The sequence below is a fragment of the Cricetulus griseus genome, chromosome 4, assembly GCF_003668045.3.
Source record: "Cricetulus griseus strain 17A/GY chromosome 4, alternate assembly CriGri-PICRH-1.0, whole genome shotgun sequence".
Classification (NCBI taxonomy): Eukaryota; Metazoa; Chordata; class Mammalia; order Rodentia; family Cricetidae; genus Cricetulus; species Cricetulus griseus.
Genome location: NC_048597.1, coordinates 184,955,129 through 184,981,809, shown reverse-complemented (window position 1 = coordinate 184,981,809; position 26,681 = coordinate 184,955,129). Strand labels below are relative to the sequence as shown.

The following is a 26,681-nucleotide window of genomic DNA, read 5'->3' as shown; positions in this document are numbered from 1 at the left end:
GCCTCCCGAGTGCTGGGATTAAAGGCCTGTGCCACCAACACCCGGCTTAATAAGAATGTTTTAAGCAATGGTTTTGTAGGGAAAAAAAGTTATAAACGTCTGAGAAATGCAAGCAATTGATAGCTTTTGAGTAGCTTATACAACCTATGTGTTAAAGGAGAAATCACTTTTGTATTTTACTGACAAGTCTTAACAAAAAAAACGGAAGGTATAAACAAGGACTTTCTTTGCAGAAAATTGGGTGTTTGCAATTTGACAATGATTTGCCCTTGTAGAAGCTATAAGCCAAAATATATATACACCAAGGCTAGTGTTGATTAGACACCCCCTCCTACAGGGTGATTGAAGACCCATTCAGTTGTCACAGACAGATGGGAAATGTATAGGGGAGAATATGGGAAAAAACATAGCCTTTACATATTATTTAAAGATTTATTTATACTTGTGTTCATTAGTGTTGTGCCTGCATGTATGTATTGCAACACATGCATGCAATTTCCATGGAGGCCAGAAGATGATATTAGATCACATAAAACTGTAGTTACAGGCAGTCATGAACTGCCATGTGGGTACTAGGAACTTTGCAGATCCTCTGGAAAAGTAGCCACTGTTATTAATTACTGAGCCATACCTTTTGCCTTTCCCTTTGCATATTTTTACCAATTCATTTTTTTCCCTCAAAACACCCATCTATGGGTCTATGCAAAAGAGGTAGTGGGAGAAATAAACCGCTGTTTCCTTTTTAAGAATGTTAATTCTAGAAGGAAAAGGGATAAGAGGTCAAGTTATATATTGGAAAGATCCAGTTCCAAGAGTACATCCTGTCCCCACCAGGCCTAACCACATGTACCACAGTCGTTTTGCGTGCCCACCCAAGCTTGTTCTACCACAGTGGTATTGCATTTGCCCCTTGGCCTCTACCTTCATCTTCTCTTTTCGGGCTGGACCTGAATGAAAAAAAAAGAAATAAAAAAGGAAAGGAAAGGACACAACTTCTTCTAGGTATGGAGGAGGAGAAAGTCTATTAGGGATATGTGGGAGACCGTAGCCAGAGGCAGGGACATCTGGAAGAGTCGAGAGTACACATGAGCAGACTGAGCTGTCCCAAGTTTGAAACCTAACAAAACTAGTGAGGTTTTACATCTGCAGTTTAGATATAAGTCACCCAGGATTAATCATGGCACAAGAGAAAGGTCTTTATCAGACCTGGGGCCTCTCTGAACTCAGCTCAGTACCACCTCCTCTGTGCCAGTCACAGGGGCCACCCTGGGCTCACTGGACTTTAAACTTCTTTTTCTGCTTTTGAGTCTGTCACCCTCTGTCCTCCTCCTAAAACACTTTCTGAGAAATAACTGCATGGGTTGCATTCTGATATTGCCCTCTGCTCTGCCTTCCTTCCTCTCATCAGAAACCTTCCCTCATGACTCTGCTGCCCTCATTTCTCTCTCACCCCCATCCTTCCCAGCCTTCGACACGACATCCAGTAGTGTGTGTCTGTCTCGTCATAAGCTATTGGGAGTTGAGATACCATTTACTTCTGTGTTGTGTTCTCTTTGTGTGGTATAGTACCTGGTTCATAGTAAATATTAAATGTGTGTCTCATACATGAATGGAATCTAAATTCCAGTTCCCAGTTCTGACTCTCATGAAAATATTCTGTCTGTTGTTAAGGATTCTGGTGAAAAGAACCAAATATTGGGTTGGTGAAACAGCTCAGCAGCTAAAGGTACATGCTAAGCAACCTGAGTCCAATCCCAGGAACCCACATAAAAGTGGAGGAAGAAAACTGACTCTACAAAGTTATCCTCAGACCTCCTAAGTTCACCATCCCCATGTCTATGCACCACCCTTATGTCATATACATATAAATAATAATTTTATAATAATGTTTGTAAGGGAAAAAATACAAGTTTAGAGGACTCTATGTTTCTGTTCAAATGCCTTCCATTGTTCCAAGGTCACTCAGTTCATGGCAGTAGCTTCTTGGGTGTCTGAATTTTACCATTGTGTTTTAGACTAATTCTTATCTCTGTTTTGAATGTGACTCCATACCCAGCATGCTTATTTTACTCCTGGTGGTCCATCTTAGCCCAGATGATAAGGACCTACACCCTTGTTGTCTCTGACATCCTGGGGGCTCAGACCCAGCCATCTCAGCAGGGGGGGAGGGGGGGTTGCTTGCAGTGAGCCTCACAGCCCAGCTTTGTGGCCAGAAGTTCTAGATAGAAATTCGAAGTGGCTATATCAGAGGATCTGTCAAGGAGGCAAATATACCCACACCATGTGCCAGTTTGTAAGCTCAGGAAGCCTGGGTATGTTCCTGGGCTTTTGTTGGAGGAAGTTGCAGGGGTCCTGGGCAGGTTGCCTGTTCCTCCCGAGCTCCTAGCATTCATCTTGATGGCCACAAAGCACAGCACATTAGTTTCTTCTTTTTTTCCTTAGCTTCATTTTCTTTGTATTTTTTATAATTGGATTGTGAGAAATATGTCACTGTCGGCAATTATTGAGAAACTTGACAAATGTGATCTGCTTTTCTGGTTAAGTTTTGCTGGTTGCTTGCTTTCATTTATGGAAGATTGACCTGAGTCCGAGCTCCTTTTTCTTAACACGTTATGTATAGTTTTCTTTTCTTTTGTTCCACCTAGACTCTGCCTTGCTGATACCATACCTCACTTTGGCAGCAGAATTTTAAGTGCTACCTCACCTTCAGAAATGCACCAATGTCATTAGATTTTTATCAGGCTTATCTGAAATGGCTTAATGTTCTCAGTGTATGAATGAAAACTTACAACCTCTACCTATATATACTTCTAAAGAGTTACAGAAAGTGTGTGTGTGTGTGTGTGTGTGTGTGTGTGTGTGTGTGTGTGTGTGTGTGTATGTGTCTTTACCATAACCTGGTCCTCATTTATTTAAGAACAAAAGTTTTAGGGTAATAAGCCTGTTCCTTAGTGAGCACACGACACCCAGCAAAGCCTCACAGACATTAAGCCAAACCTCTGCTTCTTATTTGACATTCCCCCCAGCCCTTTATTACCACCTATAGGGAACAGGGAATGGTGTCAGTCTCTGAGGAAGAGGTTCTAAGACTTTATAGAAAGAATAATGTATGCTACTCATCTCTTAGGAGCACTGTGATGGTGACAGACATTTACCTTGTTAGGAAAATGGGTTGAATAGCTGGGTGCTGTGTCACATACACCTATAGTCCCATGAGATTAAGGCAGAAGCCCTGGGGATTCAAGGTTATCCTTAGCTATATAAAGAATTCTAGAACAACTTGCACTACACAGGTCTCAAAAAACAAAACAAAGCAGAAAAGAAAATTGGTTATGTGTGTGCCACCCCTACTATACCAACCACATATAACCATGTTTTTACATTATGTGTAAAGTTTATGCATAAATACTAACACCCTGAAAAGAGATGTATTTCTAACTAAATGCTAATAAATACATTCTAAAGGAAAGCAGGCAGATTTTTTCCTAAGCCTTTTCTCTGTGTAATTTTAAGTAAGCATTTTTTATCCTGCTAGTAAAATATTCATATTTTCCACTGAAATTCAAAGATTAAATTTGGTACAAGAATTACTATATTGCAGTTTGGAAAATCTAATTAAATGGTTTGTTTTGTAAATGTAATGAGCTAGTCCGATCTTTGTTGCCAAAATTAAAAATGTCGGAGGATTGATGGCTAAACAAATTTAAGAGTCATTCATGTCACATGAGCTCAAGAGAATTTTATTACTATAGTCAGCATTGCACATAAATAATTGAGTGGGATTCAAGATGACTTGAAGTCTATTTCTGAATTTGATATTATAATCTCTCCTATCGATATTTGGTAGGGCGTACTGCAGATGTAATTATGGCTCTTTTGAAACTTTTTCCAGTGCAAGGTGCAGTTCTAACCTTAGGGGGAAACACTGAGGAAAAGCAAACTTGGATTTGGATTCTGAAATGTGATTATTCCTAAATCACAGGGGTCATCGTGATTCTCTAGAATACACCAGAGAGCCCTAAGTATGAACTAGGCTATCTAGAAGGTTCAGAGGGGGTATTGGTCCATAAACAAAACCTGCCTATTTATCTCACATGATTCTTTTTTACATTCAGAATTTATCATGAGTTTTATAAGTCTGGTTGAATGTTTTCCCCTTTGGTGGTGAATCAGCCATGAAAGGTAATGAGGCAAATTCCACAAAACTGTGGGACAGCCTCTCTCTCTCTCTCTCTCTCTCTCTCTCTCTCTCTCTCTCTCTCTCTCTCTCTCTCTCTCTCTCTGTGTGTGTGTGTGTGTGTGTGTGTGTGTGTGTGTGTGTGTGTGTGTGTTTACTTTTCATAGTTATAACAAAATATCTGAGACAGGCAACATTGTAAAAATAGTAAGTTTTATTTTTCTAGCTGTTTCAGAGGCTTAAAGTCTGTTTAGCATTTGCAGGTTCTGGTGAGAGTCTGCTCTAGTTTTTTGTTTCTTGCTGTAACAAAACTGATCAAAACCAGTTGGGAAGGGAAAGGGTTTTTTTTTTTTTAATCACAAATTATAGTCCATCATCTAGGGAATTCAAAGCAACAACCTGGAGGGAGGAATGTTGCTTACTGGCTTGTTCTCCATGGCTTTCTCAACCTGCTTTCTTATACCACCCAGGACCATCTGCCCATGGGACCTTCTGTACCACTTAGCAATCAGGAAAATGTTCACACTGGCATGCTCATAGGCCAGGCTGATGGAGGTAATTCCTCAACTGAAATTCCCTCTCTCCAGGTTGACAACCATGAGTAGCCATCACAGGGGACCCCATTTGTGAGGATCACATAGTGGCAGGACCATGTGTATCTGTGTCTGGAAACCTTTTTTTTTCTTTCATTTTAATACTAACCCCAGTCCCCCCTCCTTCCCCTTCTCCTGTCCTCCCACCCCCCATCCCACCCCCATCTACTCTTCAAGGGAGGGTAAAGCCTCCCTTGGGAGTCAACAATGTCTGGCCTACCAAGTTGAGGCAGGATCAAGCCTCTACCTGCTGTATCAAGGCTGAGCAAGGTATCCCACCATAGGGAATGGGCTCCAAAACTCCAATTCATGCACCCTGGATAAGTCCTGGTCCCAGTGCCAAGGCCCTGCTCCCAACAGATGAAGCCATATAACTGTCTCCCACATTCAGAGTGTCTAGTTTGGTCCCATGCAGGCCTCCAGCTGTCAGTCCAGAGTCTGTGAGCTCCCACTAGCTTGGGTCAGCTGTCTCTGTGGTTTTCCCCATCATGATCTTGAACACCCCCCTTTGCTCATATGATTCCCTCCTGTCTCTCTCTCCAACTGAACTCCAGGACCTCAGCCCACTGCTTGGCTATGGATCACTGCATTTGCTTCCATCTGTTACTGGATGTAGGTTCTATGATGACAATTAGGGTAGTTACTAATGTGATTATAGGGGAAAGCCAGTTCAGGCACCCTCTCCACTATTGCTAGGAGTCTTGGCTGTGGTCATGTTTGTGGATTCCTGGTAATAACCATAGCACCAGGTTTCTCCCTAACCCTATAATGGCTCCCTCTATCAAGATATCTCTTTCATTGCTTCATCCCTCTGGATGCTCGCCCAGCTGGGCCATCTCAAACCCTCATGTTGCCTGGAACTCTTTTGAAAGGCTCCATTTTCCCATTGTAGGCCTGATCCCTAATGGCCTTGCCTAGCTTAATCTTTTCCCAGAGTCTCTAACTCTAAACACTACAGTTGGATTAAGTGTCCACCTATTTAATGCCCCACAATGGGGATTACATTTAAACACACAGAGCTTAGAGAAACAAATTCCCTCCAAACTACAGTAGTTTGAGTACATTTCTTAAAATCTATCCTGCTATATCCAATTAGTTTAGATAGTTTCAGAGTGGTTCTAACAACACCAGGTTTCTGTGTTTGAGCTCTCTGTGGCCAGTTGATTTCCATCCTTTGTCAGACCCTGTGGTACATGCCTGCAACCCCAGCACCTGGGAGAGGGAGACAGAAAGATCAAGTGTTCAAGATCATTATCAGTTGTATAGAGAGTTCAAATCCAACCTTGACTACATGAGACCCTATCTTAACTCCACACCTACCCCCCATGTACACACACACAACAAAGTTATAGTAGCTGGAACAGAAGGCAGGGTAATAATAATTAAGGAGTAATAGCTTTGAAAACCATTCTGTGACACACTGGAATATAAATCCATGTGGCCCAACTCCACAACAGACATATAGCACAATTTAACTTTTGCTTATTTTCTACCTATATAGGTCAGAGTTTGGCCAACTCTACTATGCCATGTGACTCAGGGACCCGGCATCCTAGCATTTCAGCCTTGCTAGCTATAGGACCTTGGAACTGTGCTCTGAATGTCTGCATTTGGCCAGCATATAAGGAGAAGCAGATGGGAAAATTTCACAAGAGTTTCTTTAACACAAGCCTAGATTCCCCATGCTCTTCAGCCCTGAATTCATGCAGCAAGCAAGGCTAGCACATACAGTCTCCCTGTGTACCTGAGCTAAAAAGCACAAGGTTTGGCAATTGGTCCAATTTACCATGGGAGATTCATGATGTTTACAAAATGTCATTGTAAAGAAATAAACGGTAAACGGATATAGATGAAAGCTGGTGACATTCCTGCTGTTTATGAAAAAAAAATCACAGGTGGACCCTATGCACCCTTTCATCCCAGTTTTTCTTTACATTGTCTTAAAGATCAGAGCTACATTGCAAACTAACTCAACATACTGTAGGTGGCTTGTTGGCTTAGCTAAGGAGCACAGATCCTGAGGAGTTGTCAGTGACTCTCTTCTTGGACTGGCTGGATGTAGCAACAGCTGGTGTTCTAAGTCTCCTGTTTCCAAAGTGAGTAGCAAATATCAGCTGATAGTGTGTGAGAAAAACTCTTCCCAAAGATATAGAAATTAGGTAGGGTTGGGGATGTAACTCGCTTGGTAGCTACTGTCTGTGTAGGAAAAGCTACAGCCAAAGACAGAAGTGTTCCTGGATAGAGTGCGGAGCTAACACTCTTGAAGCCCTAAGTTCAGTCCCCAGCCCTGCACAAACCAGGCATAGTGGCTGTACTAGTTACTTCTCTGTTGCTATGATAAAGCACCACCACCAAGGCAATATAGAGAGAGAAGACTTTATTTGGGCTTAAGGTTTCAGAAGGGTAAGAGTCCATCCCATCCTGGTAAGGAACCATGGCCACAAGTGGCTTGCAGGGACAGTAGCAGAAGAGGGAAGTTGACAGAGCTAATTGGAAATAGTGCAAGTCTTTTTTTTTTTTTTCCTCAAAGCCCACACCTAGTAAAGTACTTCCTCGAGCAAGACTGTACCACCTAAACCCCTCCAAACAGTGCCACCAACTGGAGCCTGAAACTATGGAGGACATTTAGCATTTAAAACACTAAAGTGACAATCACCTATAGCCCAGTACTAGAGACAGAAACAGAAGGATCACAGGTCAAGGTCATCCCATCCCAGACACACAGCAAGTTTGAGGCCAGCTGTGGCTACCCAAGACCCTGCCTCCTCATAAACAAGCTTTAAACTGATAGTTCTAAGAATGTTTTCCCAGAAAGCCATGATAGCTTCATGTTATTTCTAGGTTAATGTTTAGGAATGATACATACCAGGTAAGAACAAAACCAGATTTGGTCTTTTAGAAAGGTAAAAGATGCCCTCTCTATCCTGTCCCGTATCCCTCCTTTCTGAGAGACTCAGAGGTGGAGAAGAGGAAGTGGACTGGCCAGGTGGCTATAGTGAATGAGGCCGATGGAAGCATTCTCCTGGAGCCGTGGAGACAACAGGACTAGAGGACACTGAGGGAGGTGTCTGAAAATTTAGGGCCCCAGAGGTCTGTGAGCTCTGAATTCAGTACATAAATTAGCAAAAAGAAAGGACTTCTGTCCTTATCCAGAGAAGTGAAATTCAAACTGGCTGAGCAAATAGACAAATGTTCTACCTGAAAACTACTGTCCTCCAGGGTGTAGAGAATGCCACATCACAAAGGGCAGATTGGTGAGATACTTATCGTTCACTCAAACTACCATCAAATCATTTTAAAATGCAATAAAAAATGGGGGGACCGGGTTGTTCATTGGAACAGTTATGTAATTTCGTAAAGGAGACTGTGTGTGGAATGGGGTACCTTTTAGGGGCAAATGGATCCTTTTCGGTGATGTGTCCCTATTGATGCTTTTCCCTCCACTGAATTCCACTATAGGGAATGTTTCTGCAACTGTTAGTAGTTGGGTTAGATTCCCCTCCTTTAGGAGGCTACAGCATCCTGTAAGTCACACACTTGCCACGTTGTTGAATCTATCTATTACCCCTTCTTACCCACATTCACTTCAGATGGACTGCACAAGCGACCTGCCTTTCAGTTTATTTTGTTGTTGTTTTATTGATTCCTTGGTTTTGCTTTTGTGTTTCTTTTTTGTTTGTTTGCTCTTTGTTTTTGTTTTTTAAACTGTAGATCTTTTTATTGAGTTCTTTTTTATTAATTAATTAAATTTTTTGCCAGCCCCATCACAGGATATCCTCCTACCTCTCCTAGTCCCTCCCCTGAAACCTCCCCTCTAACCCCTATCCCAGTCCACTCCTCTTTTCTCCTCAGAAAAGGACAGGCCTCCCGTGGATATCAGCCAGCCAGTGTATTAAGTTGTGTCGAGTTGCAGAAAGAGTGATCTTTCTTTGTTATCGCCAGTGTCTCGTCTAGGATCTAGCCAGCACTCCATAAACATCTCCTCTGTTAAAGGAACTGGTAGCCCTTACCTTCAGAATTCTGTTAGTACAGGAGCACACTTACAACAGGTGGCCCAAGACCTTGCTACCACAGCCCGAAAATCTGTGCAGTGTATAAACATGCTTGTGGCCTCTTACTGTGTTCTTTCCTTCTACTCTAAAAAATAGTTCTCTATAGTAACATGATAAAATTTGCGTGTTACTGCCAGTTTTTCTTTAGCTTCTTGGAAGATGGCAAAGTTAAATTTTAATTTTCAGTATATCTATGTGCATCATCTACTCTGATTGGTAATATTTAAATATTTAATTTACATACCCAGAATTCATTTAATAATACAATTTTCAAGCAATTTGTATTCTCCTTACAAACATGCCCAATAGTACAGTGTTTTCTGAACTACACATCCTCTCTGCTCTAGTTTTTTTTTTCTGTTTAAAAACATTTAAGCACTATTTTGCTTTGAAACTTTTCTCATTTCTATTGTCTTTTAATCCTTTTGCTTGTGTCTGTTCTACTTGCAAATCTTCTCTGTCTACCCAATCTGAGCTTATACTCATTCTTGTACTTAAAAAATTAAACGAAATTTATCTCCAAGTCATATAGTTTGAACTTACAGCTCACAAAAAGATAATTTCATGTATTTTTTTTCTTAGTTCAAGTTAGGGAACAAGCTTGTTTCACATGTAAGTCCCTTCTCCCTCTCCCTCCCCTCACCCCCATCCCTCCTCCCCCACCCCATCCACCCACCACTCCCCAGGCAGGGTAGGGCCCTCAACAGGGGCTCTGCAAAGTCCACCAAATCTTCCTGTGCTGGGCCTGGGCCCTTCCCCATGTGTCCAGGGCCAGAGTGTATCCCTTCACATGGGATGGGCTCTGAAAGTCCCTTCTTACACCAGGGAAAAATGCTAATCCACTTCCAGAGGCTCACTGGCGTGCAGAGGCCTCCTTATTGACATCCATGTTCAGGGGGCTGGAACAGTCTTGTACTGGCCTCCCAGATAGCATCTGGGGTCAATGTGCTCTCCCTTGTTCAGGCCAACTGTTCCTGTGGGTTTCTCCAACCTGGTACAGACCCCTTCGATCTTCATTCCTCCCTCTCTTCAACTAAATTCCAGATTTCAGCTCAGTGTATTTTGTGGATGTCTGTCTCTGCTTCCATCAGCCACTGGATGAGGGCTCTAGGATGGCATAAAGAGTAGTCATCAATCTCATTTTGGGGGAAGGGCTTTTAGGTTATCCTCTCCACCATTGCCTGGATTGTCAGATCGTATCATCCTTGTAGGTCTCTGGAGATCTCCCTATTTCCAGATCTCTTCTCGGACCTATAGTGGCTCCCTCTAATATGGCATCTCTCATTCTGATCTCTCTCCTCTATTCTTCCCCCTACTCAATATCTCTGCTCCTCCATTTCTTCTCCTCTACTCCTCTTCTCTTGCTCTTATTGTGGCAGCACCCTCTCCCCTACCCTCATGCTCCCAATTAGCTCAGGAGTTCATGCCACTTCCCATTCCTGGGGTCTATTTATCCCTTCGAGTCCTTCCATGTTTCCTAGTTTCTTTAGTGAAGAGGATTATAGGCTGGTAAACCTTTGCTCTGTGTCTAAAATACATATATGAGTGAGCACATACCATGTTTGTCTTTTTTGTGACTGGATTACCTCACTCAGGATGGTTTCTTCTAGTTCCATCCATTTGCCTGTGAATTTCAAGATTCCATTGCTTTTTTCTGCTGAGTAGTACTCCATTGTATAAATGTACCACATTTTCTCTGTCCATTCTTCAGTTGAGGGGCATCTAGGTTGGTTCCAGGTTCTGGCTACTACAAACAATGCTGCTATGAACATGGTTGAACATATGTCCTTGTTGTATGAACATGCACTCTTTGGGTATATACCCAAGAGAGGAATGGTTGGATCTTGAGGTAGATTGATTCCCATTTTTCTGAGCAACCGCCATACTGATTTCCACAGTGGTCTTACAAGTTCGCACTCCCACCAGCAATGGAAGAGTGTTCCTTCTTCTCCACATCCTCTCCAGCATAGATTATCATTGGTATTTTTTTATTTTAGCCATTCGGACAGGTGTGAGGTGGTATCTTAGAGTTGTTTTGAGTTGCATTTCTCTGATGGCCAAGGATTTTGAGCACTTTCTTAAGTGTCTTTCAGCCATTTCAGATTCCTCTTTTGAAAATTCTGTTTAGTTCTGCACCCCAATTTTAAATTTCATTGTTTGGTGTTTTGGTGGCTAGCTTCTTGAGCTCCTTGAATATTTTGGAAATCAGCCCTCTGTCAGATGTGGGGTCGGGGAAGATCTTTTCCCATTATGTGGGCGGTCGTTTTGTCTTACTGACTGTGTCCTTTGCCTTACAGAAGCTTCTCAGTTTCAGGAGGTCCCATTTATTAATTGCAGACCTCAGTGTCTGTGCTACTGGCGTGATGTTCAGGAATCGGTCTCCTGTGCCAATTTGTTCAAGGGTAATTCCCACTTTCTCTTCTAGAAGATTCAGTGTGGCTGGATTTATGGAGAGATCTTTGATCCATTTGCACTTAAGTTTTGTGCATGGTGACAGGTATGGATCTATCTGCAATCTTCTGCATGTCTGAATCCAATTGTGCCAGCACCATTTGTTGAAGATGCTATCTTTTTTCCATTGTATAGATTTAGCACCTTTGTCAAAAATAAGGTGTTCGTAGGTGTGTGGGTTAATATCTGGGTCTTCAATTTGATTCCATTGGTCTATCTGTCTATTCTTGTGCCAATACCAAGCTGTTTTCAGAACTATGGCTCTATAGTAGAGCTTGAAGTCAGGGATGGTGATGCCTCCAGAAGATCCTTTATTGTAAAGAGTTGTTTTGACTATCCTGGGTTTTTTATTTTACCATATAAAGTTGAGTATTGTTCTTTCAAGGTCTGTGAAAAACTGTGTTGGGATTTTGATGGGGATTGCGTTGAATCTGTAGATTGTTTTTGGCAGGATTGCCATTTTTACTATGTTAATTCTACCTATCCAAGAGCATGGTAGATCTTTCCATTTTCTGGTATCTTCTTTAATTTCTTTCTTTAAAGACTTAAAGTCCTTATTGTACAGGTCTTTCACTTTTTTGGTTAGTGTTACCCCCAGATATTTTATGTTGTTTGTGGATATTGTGAAAAGTGATGTTTCCATGATTTCTTTCTCATTGGGTTTATCATCTGTATACAGTAGGGCTACAGATTTTTTTGAGTTAATTTTGTATCCTGCTACCTTGCTGAAGGTGTTTATCAGCTGTAGGAGTTCCCTGGTAGAGTTTTTCGGGTCACTAATGTAGATTATCATGTCATCTTCAAATAGTGAAAGTTTGACTTCTTCCTTTCCAATTTGTATCTCTTTGATCCCCTTTTCTTGTCTTATTGCTCTAGCTAGAACTTCAAGTACAATATTGAAGATGTATGGAGAGAGTGGACAGCCTTGTCTTGTTCCTGATTTTAGAGAAAACACTTTGAGTTTCTCTTCATTTGGTTTTATCATGTTTAGATATGTTCCTGTTATTCCTGCTCTCTCCAAGATCTTTATCATGAAGGATGTTGGATTTTGTCAAAGGCTTTTTCAGCATCTAGTGAGATGATCATGTGGTTTTTCTTTTTCAGTTTGTTTATATGGTGGATTACATTGATGGATTTTCGTATGTTGAACCATCCTTGCATCCCTGGGATGAAGCCTACTTGATTGTGGTGGATGATTTTTCTGATATGTTCTTGGATTCGGTTTGCCAATATTTTATTGAGTATTTTAGCATCGATGTTCATGAGGGATATTAGTCTGTAGTTCCCTTTCTTAGTCATATCTTTGTGTGATTTGGGTATCAAAGTGATTGTAGCCTCGTAGAAAGAGTTTGGCAATATCCCATCTGCTTCTATTGTGAGGAACAGTTTGAGGAGTACTGGTATCAGCTCTTGTTTGAATTTCTGGTAGAATTCTACAGTGAAGCAATCTGGCCCTGGGCTTTTTTTGGTTGAGAGGCTTTTGATGACTGCTTCTATTTCATTAGGGGTTATGGGTCGATTTAAACTGTTTATTTGATCTTGGTTTAATTTTGGAAAGTGATATTTATCCAGAAAACTGTCCATTTCTTTTAGATTTTTGAATTTTGTGGAGTACAGGTTTTCAAAGTATGACCTGAAGATTCTCTGGATTTCCTCAGTGTCCATTGTTATATCCCCCTTTTAGTTTCTGATTTTGTTAATTAACATGCTCTCTCTCTCTGCCTTTTGGTTAGTTTGGCTAGAGGTTTGTCTATCTTGTTGATCTTCTCAAAGAACCAGCTCTTTGTTTCATTGATTCTATGGAATGTTTTCCTAGTTTCTACTTTATTGATTTCAGCTCTCAGGTTGATTATTTCCTGGTGTCTACTCCTCCTTGGTGAGTTTGCCTCTTTTTGCTCTAATGCTTTCAGTTGTTCTGTCAATTCTCTAATGTGACTTTTCTCTAGTTTCTTCATGTGGACACTTAGTGCTATGAACTTTCCTCTTAGCACTGCTTTCAGAGTGTCCCATAAGTATGGGTATGTTGTTTCTACATTCTCATTAAATTCTAGGAAGTCTTTAATTTCTTTTTATTTCTTCCTCAACCCAGGAATGGTGCAATTGGGTGTTATTCATTTTCCAAGAGTATGTAGGTTTTCTGCCATCCGTGTTGCTGTTGAATTCTGGCTTTAATGCATGGTGATCTAATAAGATACAGGGGGTTATTTCAATTCTTTTGTAACTATGGGGGTTTGCTTTGCTGCCTACTATGTGGTCAATTTTAGAGAAGGTGCCATGTGGCGCTGAGAAGAAGGTATATTCTTTGAGTTTGGATGAAATGTTCTATAGATATCCGTTAACCCCAGCTGGGTCATAACTTCTTTCAGATCCCTTGTTTCTTTGTTAAGTTTCTGCCTGGTGGTCCTGTCTAGTGGTGTAAGGGGGGTGTTGAAGTCTCCTACTATAAATGTGTGCGGTTTTATGTGTGGTTTGAGCTTTAGTAATGTTTCTTTTACAAATGTGGGTGCCTTCGTATTTGAGGCATAGATGTTCAGGATTGAGACTTCATCTTGATGGACTTTTCCTGTGATGAGTATGAAATGCTCATCTTCTTCGTCTCTTTTGATTGATTTTAGTTTAAAGTCTAATTTGTTAGATATTAGGATTGCCACACCAGCTTGTTTCTTGAGCTCATTTGATTGGAAAATCTTTTCCCATCCTTTTACTCTGAGGTATCTCCTGTCTTTGAAGTTGAGGTGTGTTTCCTGTAAACAGCAGAAGGATGGATTCTGTCTTTGTATCCATTCTGTTAGCCTATATCTTTTTATGAGTAAGTTAAGACCATTGACATTTAGGGATATTAATGTCCATTGTTCGTTGATTCTTGTTTGTTTTGGATTTATTGTTGGTGGTATCATTGTGTGTGGATTTCGCCCTCCTGCTTCTTTTTGTGTTTGGTAAAATTAGATTATCTATTGCCTGTGGTTTTTGTGAATGTAGTTATGTTCGTTGGGTTGGAGTTTTCCTTCCAGAACCTTCTGTAGTGCTGGATTTGTGGATATGTATTGTTTAAATCTGTTTTTGTCATGGAATATCTTGTTTTCTCCATCTATAGTGATTGAAAGTTTTGCTGGGTACAGTAGTCTGGGTTGACATCCATGCTCCCTTAGTGCTTGTAGGTATCTATCCAAGACCTTCTGGCTTTCAGAGTTTCCATTGAGAAGTCGGGTGTGATTCTGATTGGTTTGCCTTTATATGTTACTTGGCCTTTTTCCTTTGCTGCTCTTAATATTTTCTCTTTATTCTGTAGATTTGGTGTTTTGATTATTATGTGTCGGGGGACTTCTTTTTGTGGTCCAGTCTGTTTGGTGTCCTGTAAGCTTCTTGTACTTTCATAGGCATATCCTTCTGTAGGTTGGGGAAGTTTTCTTCTATGATTTTGTTGAATATGTTTTCTGTACCTTTGAGCAGTGTTTCTTCACCTTCTTCTATACCTATTATTCTTAGGTTTGGTCTTTTCACGGTGTCCCATATTTCCTGGATATTTTGTGTTAGGGATTTGTTGGACTTGAGGTTTTCTTTGGTTGATGAATGTATATCCTCTAGCAAGACTTTGATAGCTGAGATTCTCTCTTCTGTCTCTTGGATTCTATTAGTTATACTCACATCTTTAGTTTCTGATCATTTATCCAGTCTTTCCATTTCCAGCATCGCCTCATTCTGTGTTTTCTTTATTGTGTCAATTTCAGCTTTCATGCTTTGAATTGCTTCAAGAGCTTCCTTCACTTGTTTGGTTGTTTTTTCTTGGGTTTCTTTAGATTATTTTAGAGATTTATTTCTTGAATTTTTTGGTTTGTCTTTTCCTCCATTTCGTGTAATTTTTTGCTTACTTTTTCTTCTATTTCTGTAAGGGATTTTCTTGTTTCCTCTTTAAAGGTCTCTATCACTTGCTGAGATAATTTTTGAGGTCCATCTCTTCTTCATGCACTGTGATGGGCTTTTCATATCTTGCTGGAGTGGAGTCCCTAGATTCTGGTGGTGTCATATTGGTCTTTCTGTTGTTGAGTGAGTTCTTATTCTGTCTTCTTCCCAAATCTTCTTCCAGTGAGTGCGGGAGGGGTCTCTCTATCTCCTCTTTTTCCCCCTTAGCTTCTATGAATGTAAGAAAATACAAAATACTTGTCTCTGAAAGTCAGTTTTGCTCTACATACATACAGATCTCTGGTTATATCTACTCTCCTGCAAATGCTATAGTTTCTTTCTTTTGGAGTTTGAGTAGAACTCCACTTAGTACATAACACAACTTCTTTATGCATTCACTATGGGTATACACTTTGACTCTGTAACTTTGCCATTGTGAGTACTGTACCCATAAACATGGTTAGCTCTCTGTGCCAACTTCATTTCCTGTCTGATCTCTGGGCATGGTCAACCTGGATCATGGAGTATTTATATTTTTAGGTTTTGAAACAAACTCAGTGCAGTTTTCCACAGTAGTTATGTTACTTAAAACTTCCTACCAACAGTGTGAACGGGTTCCTTTCCTTTTCTCTCTAGCTGATCACCTTTGTATTTTGATACAGCCATTCTGAATGGCCAGGATATATGCTTTTGGTTCATATTTCTCTGCCAGCTAAAGATGTTTGGGTATTTTTTACACATATAATAATAATTTGTACTTATTCTTTTAAGAAGAATCTTTTCAGATAAATTGCCCATTTATTAATTGGATTGCTTTTATTGGTAACTTTTCTGAGTTTCGGGGGTGGGGTATGTGCATGTGGGGAGGTATTTGTCTGTCTGTCTCCATCCCTTCCCCAACACCTTAGATCAGTCTATGAAAGGATTTTTCAGTCATGCTTATCTCTTTGTTTCATTGTTCCATTGCATTGGTCTATTCATCTCTATTTCCACCCTGCTCAATATCTCTTCTTTCTACTAGATTTAGTTTCATCCTGTTCCAATTTTCTAAGATCTTGAGATGCATGCATCACTAGACTATATATTTCAGCTCTCTTTGATTTTTTTGATGTAGAAAATCATAGCTCTAAGCATCCCTCTTAAAAGAGTTTTGACTGTAGGCTGTGTTCCATTTTCATTTGACTCTGGGAATTTTCAAATTTCTCCCCCTACTCTCACCTTATCAGAAAGGACACATAACTCTGTGGCCCAGGTTGGCCTTGTCCTAGCAATTTCTCTTATCCTCCCAAGTGACTGGGATTCCTGGTATGTGACAATTCTAGTCTTCAATGGTCAGCTAGTTGTCAAAGAATCAATACCATTCTTCATGTACAGACATATTTGGAATCATGTAAAATTTCTGAATAACTCTAGTATCTAAGTCAGAGCCAGATTTAGAAAATGTGAAGTTGTTAATTTGGAAATGATATTTACCATGTAATAATCTATTACATTTTCCCACCTATTCTTAGATCCTGGCAAGTCAGTGTGGTGCCTTACCCAAGTGCTTCCGCACAGCAACATTGTTAGTTATTTATATGGGGCAAAATGTGGACTAGACTCTTGGGAAACTAGTGGTTATCAATCATAACCATAGTGATATAGTTACAAGAGAGAAGGCTTTGCCTCCTTAATTTTCATACATAAAACATTTAAAGTTGTTGTCATATGTTGCAGTTTGCTGTGGGGCAGCAGCAAATGCTGGGTCCCTGGTTACAGCGGAGCCCATGAGAATCTGTACAGTGATAAATTCATGAGTCCCAGAGCAAGCGTCTCCTATTATTGATGTTCTAGGTACTATTGTATTGGTTTTCTATGTATGAAATGATCACATAAACATCCCTCTTAAAAATGAAAGAGCACTAAGCATCTGAAGGGGAGGTTGTCGCAGAGCTGACACTAAAGGTGAAGAGTGATGAAGCTGGAGGTGGCTGAAGCAAACCATCTTGTTCACAATTTGTTTAGTCTTGTCCTGGAAGACTGATCGCTTTTCCTTCTATGTGGGAACATATCTCCCTGATATACAGTTTCTTGAATTAACCTTGTCAGATAATTTAAAGGTTTGGTTTCAGGTTATAGTCTCGTGTGTACCATTGCAGTTCACATCACCCCATGATCAGGTTTTGGCAAGCAGGAATGGCTTTTGACTTTTATTTTTGTTTTTTTTAATAACAATCTAATTATGTCAATCTACATTTTTATTATTTGCCACAGAATGCAAAGCATGGGGTATTTCTATAAAGATGCAAAGCCCTCAGCTTCACTGAGAGTCGCATATTAGCAAAGGGATTTCTTACCAGCTGCTTTGGTCCTGAAGAAACAGAGATATTTAGGATTTGGCTATGTTTATTTGTTGCTGCCAGATTTGGACAGCAGGTTCATATTAGTGAGACAGAACAGAGGAAAACATATCCCAGGCCTGGGAAAATGCTTGTGTAATAAGGGCTTGCTCTGCAGGCATAAGACCTGAGTCTAGATCCCCAGAACACAGCTTTTAAAAAAAGCCAGAAACACTGCTGAGAGTCTGTAATCGCAGCCCTGGGGAAATAGAGACAGGGGGAATCCCTGTGTCTCACTGGCCAGTCAAACCCAATCAGTAAGCACCAGGTTCAGTGAGAGACCATGACTCAGTAAGATAAATAAGTGCAATTAAGACACTGACTTTTACCTCTACCCTTCACATGTGCATACACACATTTACACACATATGCACAGTCCTACATAAACACATATATACAACATACACACATACTCAGCAACATTCTGTATGTCTCTTCTACCCAGCCCCATATGCCTACATCCTGTAAACAGCTTTAGGCTACCCTCTTTAAGCCACATATTAGAAAATTCCTCCAAAAAATATGGCTTAGAAGTCAAATATATTTTCTATCCTCAACATCTTAATTCTTTAAGTGTTAAAACTAGGTCAGGAAGTGAACTTTTCATGCAGGTATTACACACTTCTCGTGTTAATCGGTGATTATGGCTTCTACTTTAAGTCGCATTTGATCCCTTAGAATGTTAATTCTTCCTGTCACTGTGTATTTGGCTAAAAGCAGCCAAAGTAGGTTAGCCTCCAGATAAATGCAAATTTTACTATGTTATTAGTCTTTCTCCATCAAAATTCTCATCTTTTTCCAGTTGAGATAATAAGAGTACTCAAACCATTTCATAGTATCACTTGGCCTACCCTTGCAGGATCCAGGATTATTCTGTTTTTATTATTATGTATGTACCAGTGTGTGGGTACATGCACACAAGTACAGGTGCCCTCAGAGACCAGAAGACAGTGTCAGTTCCCCCAGAACTGGAATTACATGGGATGATGAGCCACTCAACATGGACACAAACTCCAGTCCTCTATGAGAGCAACAAACATTCTTAAGCGCTGAACCGTCTTTCTTGTCCCTTCAGGAATATTTTCCCATGAGGTGGAATCTTGGGTCTGCCTTCAGCAATGCACTTGGCCTGGAATACACAATTTTCTTCTTTATAGAAAAACTGATAATGAAGGTCAATTGGAGCCCGGTGGCTTTGTCTGCAAGCCCCACTTTATTAATTGTGTGATTTTATCTGTTACAGAACATGAGAAGCAGCGGTTATGCAAGAGCACCGATTACATGAATTTGCATTTCAAAGTGAAATGGTTTTATAATGAGTACGTACGAGAACTTCCTGCCTTCAAGGATGCTGTTCCGGAATATTCCTTGTAAGTAGTGATTTTTCACTCTCCCCCTTTGTCCTGAATTCACAGTGTTGCAAAATCACAGCTGAGTTGTAAAGACTAAGCTCTTCGCGTACTTCTCATTTGAATGCAGATATTTCTGTAGTAAAAGTACTGTGGGAAGATTTGCCCAGCTCTGAGGCCATGTGAATGGTGTGGCATATTTCAAAATTTAGATATTCAAAGAGAAAGAAATACAGAATGGGCTCTGGTTTAGATGAGGAAATGGTTTCCGGTAAAAGTGCTAGAATGCATGGTGCTGGGGAAATGGCTCAGCAGTTTAAGCATTTGCCACACAAGCTTGTAGACCAGTGATTGGATTCCCAGGAAACCACATAAAATGTCAGGTGGGCATGGTAGCTGCCCTATCAGAGGGTAGAGACCGGGGACCCCTAGAATAAGCTGGCTAGCAAGACTAGCCTTCTCAGTGAGCTCCGGGTTTGGTTGAGAGAGTCTGCTGCAGTGAATAGGGTGGGAAAGTGAAGGAGGATGATTCCCAACAAGAACCATGGTCCTTTGCATGCATGCTCAAACAGGTGCATGAGCATGCACACACATAAAGCACGTATATACACATATGCACAGCACACACATACGAAAAGTGAGGAAAAAGAAAAATATGCTAGAATGCTTTTGTTGACTTATAGGTAATTAGACTTTCATTTTAATGCAAGCTATAGCCATCTTTGAAATTCATGTATCTGAAATAGAAATCATTATTTAGCAATGGCACTTTCATTTTATGGGTTCTTTTCGGTCTTAGTTTCTTTTCTCCTGGCTGTGATTGAATAACTTACAGAAACAATGTAAGGGAGACTGCTGATTTGGGCTCACAGTTTCAGGCTATATTCTATCAAGGCAGAAAGCCACAGAGGTGGTGTCTGAGGCATCTGGTCACATCGCATCCACAGTCAATAGGTATGCAAGTATGCAAGTTTGGTTGCATATAGCTCACTCCCTCCATTTTATACAGTTTGGGGTCCCAACCCAGGTATTGGTGGGTCTTCTCACCTCAATTAACCAAATGAAGATTCTCCCTCAGAGGCATGCCTAGAGGCCCAAGGTGATTCTAGACCTTATCAAATTGACAGTTGAGATGGACCATCATAGTGTCAGTCAAATACGTTTGTAATCATACAGCCACTCAGAGTTTTCTTCATTTAATGTGCATCAGAACTCCTTTTTATCTAGTCAATGGGATCTTCCAGAGTCTGTCCTATAGAAGATTAATGTGTAATATGGAGACCTCACCCTGAAGCAGCTTATATTTGGACAATATTGATCATCACAAAAGTTATGACAATTCAGAGCAAACTGAAGCAAGCTAGTTTAGAGTAGACACAATTCACAAGAAGAATGTAACTTCCATTTTAATGACTGATGTCTCCAGATGGAGTAACATCTATTGTAGACTTTAAAACACTCAGTCAGGCTAGGTCAGAAAGAAGGAAAGTACTGATATGGGAGTGAGGTTGAGAGCTTGGACTACATGGGTGCTGGTATATTGATATTCTTGCTCTTCTAGTGGAGTCTATGGTAGTTTCTCCAGATTAGTAGGAAATGATATCAGAAAATCAGCTTTAAACTAGACTGTTATAAATAGATGCTGTGAAGCATGCACCAGTCATTAGGCATCATGAGAATTGGAAGCAACAGATACTGGGGACAGAGCAGAGATTTAGGAGTTAATGAGCAATGTAATGACAGGATACTAACAGCCTCGGTGTAATCTCCTCCTAGAGGTACAGGAGATGGAACAGCATGTTGACACAAGTTAACAGTCTACACCATGAAGGATGCATGGGAGGATGTGGGTGACTGGATGTAGGCTGTGGGTCACAGGGTATAGCATCAATTAAGAGGAATACTCCCAAGAGCTATTATGAAAGAGTGGCTATACTTCATTACAGCATATTATATGATTGAAAATTGCTAAGAATTAGCTGGAGGAGGTGGCTCAGCAGTCAAAGCACTTGCTATTCAAATGTTAGGAATGGAATTCCAAGGACCCATGTAAATGTCACGTAGGCACAGAGGGACACCTGTAAATCCAGCAATTAGAAATTGGAAAGAAAAGATCCCTTGAACAAGTTGCCTGGTTAGACTAGGCAAATCAGTGAGCTCTGGAATCATTGAGATACTGCCTCAATGAATAAGGTGGAGAGCAACGATAAGACACCCAAGGTCTACATCCAACTTCCACATAGACATGCAAAAATAATAAAATAGAACTTGTAGAAAATTACTAAGAATTGTTTTATGTGTTCTGACCCCAATTGTCATAAGTGTATTGGGTAATGTATTTTTATTAATGTTTTAATTTAGCATACAAAGTAATGGGGTTTCAATGGCTTTTTATACAGGCTTTGTTCTTAATTAATTGTGTATGCTAATTAGCTTGGTTTAACCTTTCCACAAAGTATGTATATTTCAAAGCAAATATATCCATATATATATATATATATATATATATATATATATATATGTATGGGTGTGTGTGTGTGTGGTGTGTGAGTGGGTGGGTGTGTATTAAGAGTTAATAATGAAAAGAAGTAAAGCCATGTGTTATAAATAAAAATCTTACTAATTTAAAAGAATTAAAAACAGAATATTATAAAATTGTATACTACATTCTAAAAGCTTGCTATTATATACAGCACTTGAAATGCAAACAGGAAGGGTTAAAGACACATGGGGGAGAAATTCTGAAGATAGAATTTACAGAATTTGTAAAGAGTTGGACATGAAGTAAATGCACACAAAGCAGTTGCTGGCATCTTGATTGAGAATCGGGAAGTAAAACAGAGGAGCTGTCTGCCAGACATCTGCTTCTAGCCGTCTAGACTTATTACATTAAGCTAAAATCACACTCATGCTTACTGAACGCCAGGCACAAAAGTGAGCAAGATTAAACAGAGTCAGAGAGCAACCAAGGCAGCTGGCAATGAAGAATTAGTATCCTTGAGAAGAGAGATGCATACAGAAGACAGTCTGTATACAGGAGCGTCTCTCCATGTTCCACACTCATATCTGTGAGCCAACTGGCAACTCTGCAGACTTGAAGAATAAACACATGGTCAGAGCTTACAACAATCCCCCTAGAGAAAAGCAAATGCTGATGTCCAGGGTCAAGAAGGCTCATTATCCATGTAGTAGGACCAAAATCCCAGGGAAGGGAAGGACAGGAAAAGGAGCACAAGACTCCACAAGTATCTTCCCCAGAGGTTGGAAACTTATTGTCTTCCCCCATAGCTCTCTACCTTATTCACTGAGGCTGGGTCTCTTGGTTGATCCCAGAGCTCACCTCAAAGGCTGGCTTAGCCAACTTGTCAAGTTACTCTGAAGACCCCCTTCCACCTTCCTAGTGATGTGATTAAGAGTATACTGCCATGCTGCCCACATGGCATTTACATGGATTCTGGGAATCTGAAGTAGTTCCCACACATAATTTACGTAAATATGAAGACCAAGGAAGAAGACCATCAAGTAGAAAGTAGACACCAAGAACCTGTTAAATAAGTAGAGACCCCAGCAGCCCTACTATGCTAATGGAACAGTAGTAAGAGATCCAGACTCCTGGGGTGGGAGTGCATTGTAAACCACCCTAGCTCACGGTTAGACCTAGAGGGCTCTGTCCTTGAAATAAGAGCAAACATGAAAGAGCAGGTCAGGAGCCTTGTCCAAAGGAAGCTCTTTTCCTAGATTGCCCTCTCCAAAGGAAAATTTAAATCTTCCCTGGAGTAGGTGATCAATAAAAGGTCCACATGGGCCTAAAGAGATGGCCCACCAGTAGGAGCACTGGCTGCTCTTGCAGAGAACCAGAGTTAAGTTCCCAAACAGTTCACAGCCATCTGTAACTCCAGTTCCAGGGGATCTGATACTCTCATCTGACTTCCATTAGTACCAGGCATGCATGCTATACACAGACATGCAGGAAAACAAACACTCATACACAACAAATATACAAAACTTTTAAAGGGGGAGAAACAATCCTTCATAGGCAGCAATGTAGGAAAATTTTAGGACCTACCTCACCAGAGGGCCCAAATACCTACAACCCAAGAGAAAACACAAATGTTAATATAATCGGTCATAGACTTTGATTTATGATTTAAGATTTGGGGGTTTTAACAGAAAATTTTAATCTATAAGAATGAATTAGAAATTATAGAACTGAGGTAAAACTTAAAATATAACACGTAAGAATAACGATAAATAATATACAGCACAAAAAGGCACAAAAATACCATGAAGGTAGGTTTAGAGGGAATGTCTGTATATAAAGAGTTGGTTTAAAAAAAACCAAACCAGTAAATTGTACCCCCAAAATGACAAAAGATACGGGAAACAGTGTGTACAGTTAAGGTTCAAAAACCTGAGTCCTGGAAAATGAGAAGACAGGAAAAATGTTACAATTAGTTACAAAAATAATTACTGCATTAAAAATAGAATAAAATTACTGTTTTTTTTTATTTTGTTGTTGTTGTTGTTTTAAGACGGGTTTTTCTGTGTAGTCATGGCTGTCCTTTAACTTACTTTCTAGACCAGGCAGACCTCAAACTCAGAGATCTGACTGCCCCTGCCTCCCAGTAGAGGGATTAAAGATTTACAGCAGCATGCCCAGCTAAAATCTATCTTAATACAATAAAATAAGTAAAATAAGTAAAAACAGATAAGGAGGCTGGAGTCATAGTCAGCAGTTAAGAACACTTGAAATAAGAGCAAACATGGGAACAGCCCAGAAGCCAGCTTGTCCAAGGCTGTCCACACTATTCTCATGGGGTATCAGAGTTCAATTCTCAGCACCCACAACAGATGGCTCAAAACTACTGGTTATTCCAGCTTCAGAGGATCCAATGCCCTCTTCTGGACTCTAAGCCCGATGCTCACATATACAAAGACACATATAAGTAAAATATTCTAAAATCTTTTTTAATGGCTAAAGAAGTAAGATTCATATCAATAACATTTCCAAGACACTTCTCATTGGGATCAAGAACTAGACTTACCTAGTAGCAGGAGATGTTGAAGACAAACTTTAAAAGCTGGGGTCTACATTATTGGTTACGAAGACTTATTTAAAAAATACAGTTTTATAAGAGTGGGACATTAGTAGATACAGATGTACCAAGAGAAGAAAGTAAGCTGCAGATGGACCCACACATATGCCATTGCCTGGTGAACAGACTTTTAAATAAATAATGCAAGATCAACTGGGCATACTTGTGAAAGAAGAACCTTAAGACTTACCTCAGACTAGTCACAAAAACCAAGGCAGGTAGATCATAGGGTGTATTTAAGAAGTTGAAGGTAAAGCCTGCAGATTTCGGGGTCTGCATAGCTCAATGGAAATGAATTATGGCGTGGTGAGATAGTACATCTGGAGACTCAGCACCAGAGATTTACAGTCAATAAGAATCTAAACCTTGAATAGGAGGGACTTACCCAGAGGGTGTTGGGAACTAAGGATGGGAGTGCAAAGAAGAAGAGACTGAAGGTGAGGAGGATACATTTGATGAAGTATAACCTCTCTATAAAGGAACAAAACTGAAAGAGATCTCTGATCCTGAATCACCCTCATACAGAGCAACATAGCTGTCTATCACATGCAAATGATGTCCTTCGAGGTAACAGGCATATTTTATTTTGTAGGTGGTTTGAGCCTTTTGTCATGCAGTGGCTAGACGAAAATGAAGATGTGTCCATGGAGTTTCTTCATGGAGCATTGGGAAGAGACAAAAAAGATGGAGTGAGTCTAGACATGGCCAGGATTGGCTTACCTTTCTCACCTCTGAGCAAGTAGAAAATGTGGGGCTCATTGTTTTTGGTTCAGTTCCATTTTAATTCCTCAGTGGCCTAAACAGATTTAACACAATTTCAAAAAGTTGAAGGAATTGATTGACTAAAAAGGAAAACAGGAGAAATCAATCATTCCTTTGCCTCAGGATTCTTTTTTATTGTATAAGTCTGACCCAACAAGGTCCCCTGGCTCATACAAAACCACTGTTCTCATGGAAGCCTCTAAAAACAAGGTAGAAGTGATGAGGAAAACACTCAACATTCTGACCTCTGAATGCATGTACAAAATGTACGCATACACAGAGCTGTGCTTTAGCAGAAGAAAATACATTCCTTTAATAGAACTCAATAAAACCCTTATGTCTAATTTATAGCTATCTTTTACGTGGTATTTTAGACCTTAGAGATGGGCAGTTATGATAATTTCTCCTTCCTTAGAATGACTGATCTATGAGGACCAGCACTGATTGTTTTGTTTGGATTTGCTCTTGAGAGTGGTATCATATAACCCAGGCTGTTAGCCAAAGCTGGTCTTGAACCCTGATCCTTCTGCCTTAGCCTCTCAAGTGCTGGGCTTACTGATGTCATCACCATGCCTTGCCAAGCTGACTGTTAAGGAAAAGATAAAGCAAGTCTCTGCACTATAGACCAGCAGGTCAAAGAGGTCAGAGAACATGTCTGAGGATAGTAATAATAACAATATAAAATAATAACTCTACTAAGTGTGGGAATCCTCCACCCATAACAACTTAAATCCATTAGAAGATTCCCTTTCAGAAATTAGGGATGATTTTCTTTGAGCCTTTACCCCATTTTCCCTAAGCCTAGATGTGTATAAAACTGTCTGCTTCTCCCATCTCTGCCCAGTGGTTTGGTTTCAAAGGGGTAACTTCAGTTCTCAGGTCTACAGGCCGATTATTATGGAGAACATGGGTTCATCCTCATTGACCTTAAACCCCAACTTAGGGACCAGGTGTGAGAGAATCTCTTGTTTAGAAAAGTGGTGAAGCTTCTTTCCCTCCCTCCCTTGTTCAATCTTTCTTCTCGCCCCTCAGTTCCAGCAGACGTCAGATCATGCCCTCTTCTCTTGTTCCGTGGTTGATGTCTTTGCTCAGCTTAACCAAAGCTTTGAGATCATCAAGAAACTGGAATGCCCCAATCCTGAAGCCTTATCTCACTTAATGCGAAGGTTTGCAAAGGTAGGTTGTACCAGGTGTGTCTGCTCTGGGACAAGCCAGCCTAGACATCTCTGCTGTGTCAGAGGATTAGGGATTTGGTTCCATTTTGGATGCATCCCCATTTAAGAATTTTGAAACAGGGTGGTTGAATTACAGTTAATAATTTGGAGGTGTGGCACACACTTCGGTGTCTGACTGAGGGAAACACTGATTGGGCTCTAGGCTGATGAGGTGATGGCAAATGTTCATCAGAGAAGGGCTCTCTGATGGCCTCAGTTACTAACCTGGATACTGTTTGGAGGGTGTTATCAAGAAAAAGCATAATCTGTGACTCAAAAAAAAAACTCATATTGACAATGTTATACCACAGGAGTTTCAAATGTAATCCTCAAGCTATCAGAGAAGTTGAGAGAACGTGTATTTTCTGAACCTTATGGATAAAGAAATAAACTTTGTTCTCTTATAAATAAGCACAAAGCTGGGCAGGGATGGTACAGGCCTTTACTCCCAGCACTCAGGAGGCAGAGACAGGCAGATCTTTGTGAGTTCTAGGCCAGCGTGGTCTACAAAGGGAGTTCCAAGACAGGCTCCGAAGCTAGAGAAACCCTGTCTCGAAAAGCCAAAATAATAATAATAATAATAAATAATCACAAAAATATATTTGTCTTGTTAGAAAATTAAATGCCAAAGACCCACTTTAAATTGTGAAACATTCAAGGTCTTAGTTTGTTAGGACTGCTGTAACAAAATACAATATAACTGGGATCC

The 26,681-nt window shown here is 40.4% G+C and overlaps 1 protein-coding gene across 2 annotated transcripts in view; it reads left to right on the top strand.

Annotated features, from left to right (window-relative positions):
• The window catches only part of Unc13c (unc-13 homolog C), a 401,427-nt gene that overhangs the window by 279,285 nt on the left and 95,461 nt on the right, over positions 1-26,681 (top strand). For both annotated transcript variants that reach the window (XM_035444481.1, XM_035444480.1), the window contains 3 exons: positions 18,795-18,921; positions 24,589-24,685; positions 25,791-25,934. In XM_035444481.1, coding sequence (XP_035300372.1) covers positions 18,795-18,921; positions 24,589-24,685; positions 25,791-25,934 — 368 coding nt within the window. The remainder of the gene's footprint in view (positions 1-18,794; positions 18,922-24,588; positions 24,686-25,790; positions 25,935-26,681) is intronic.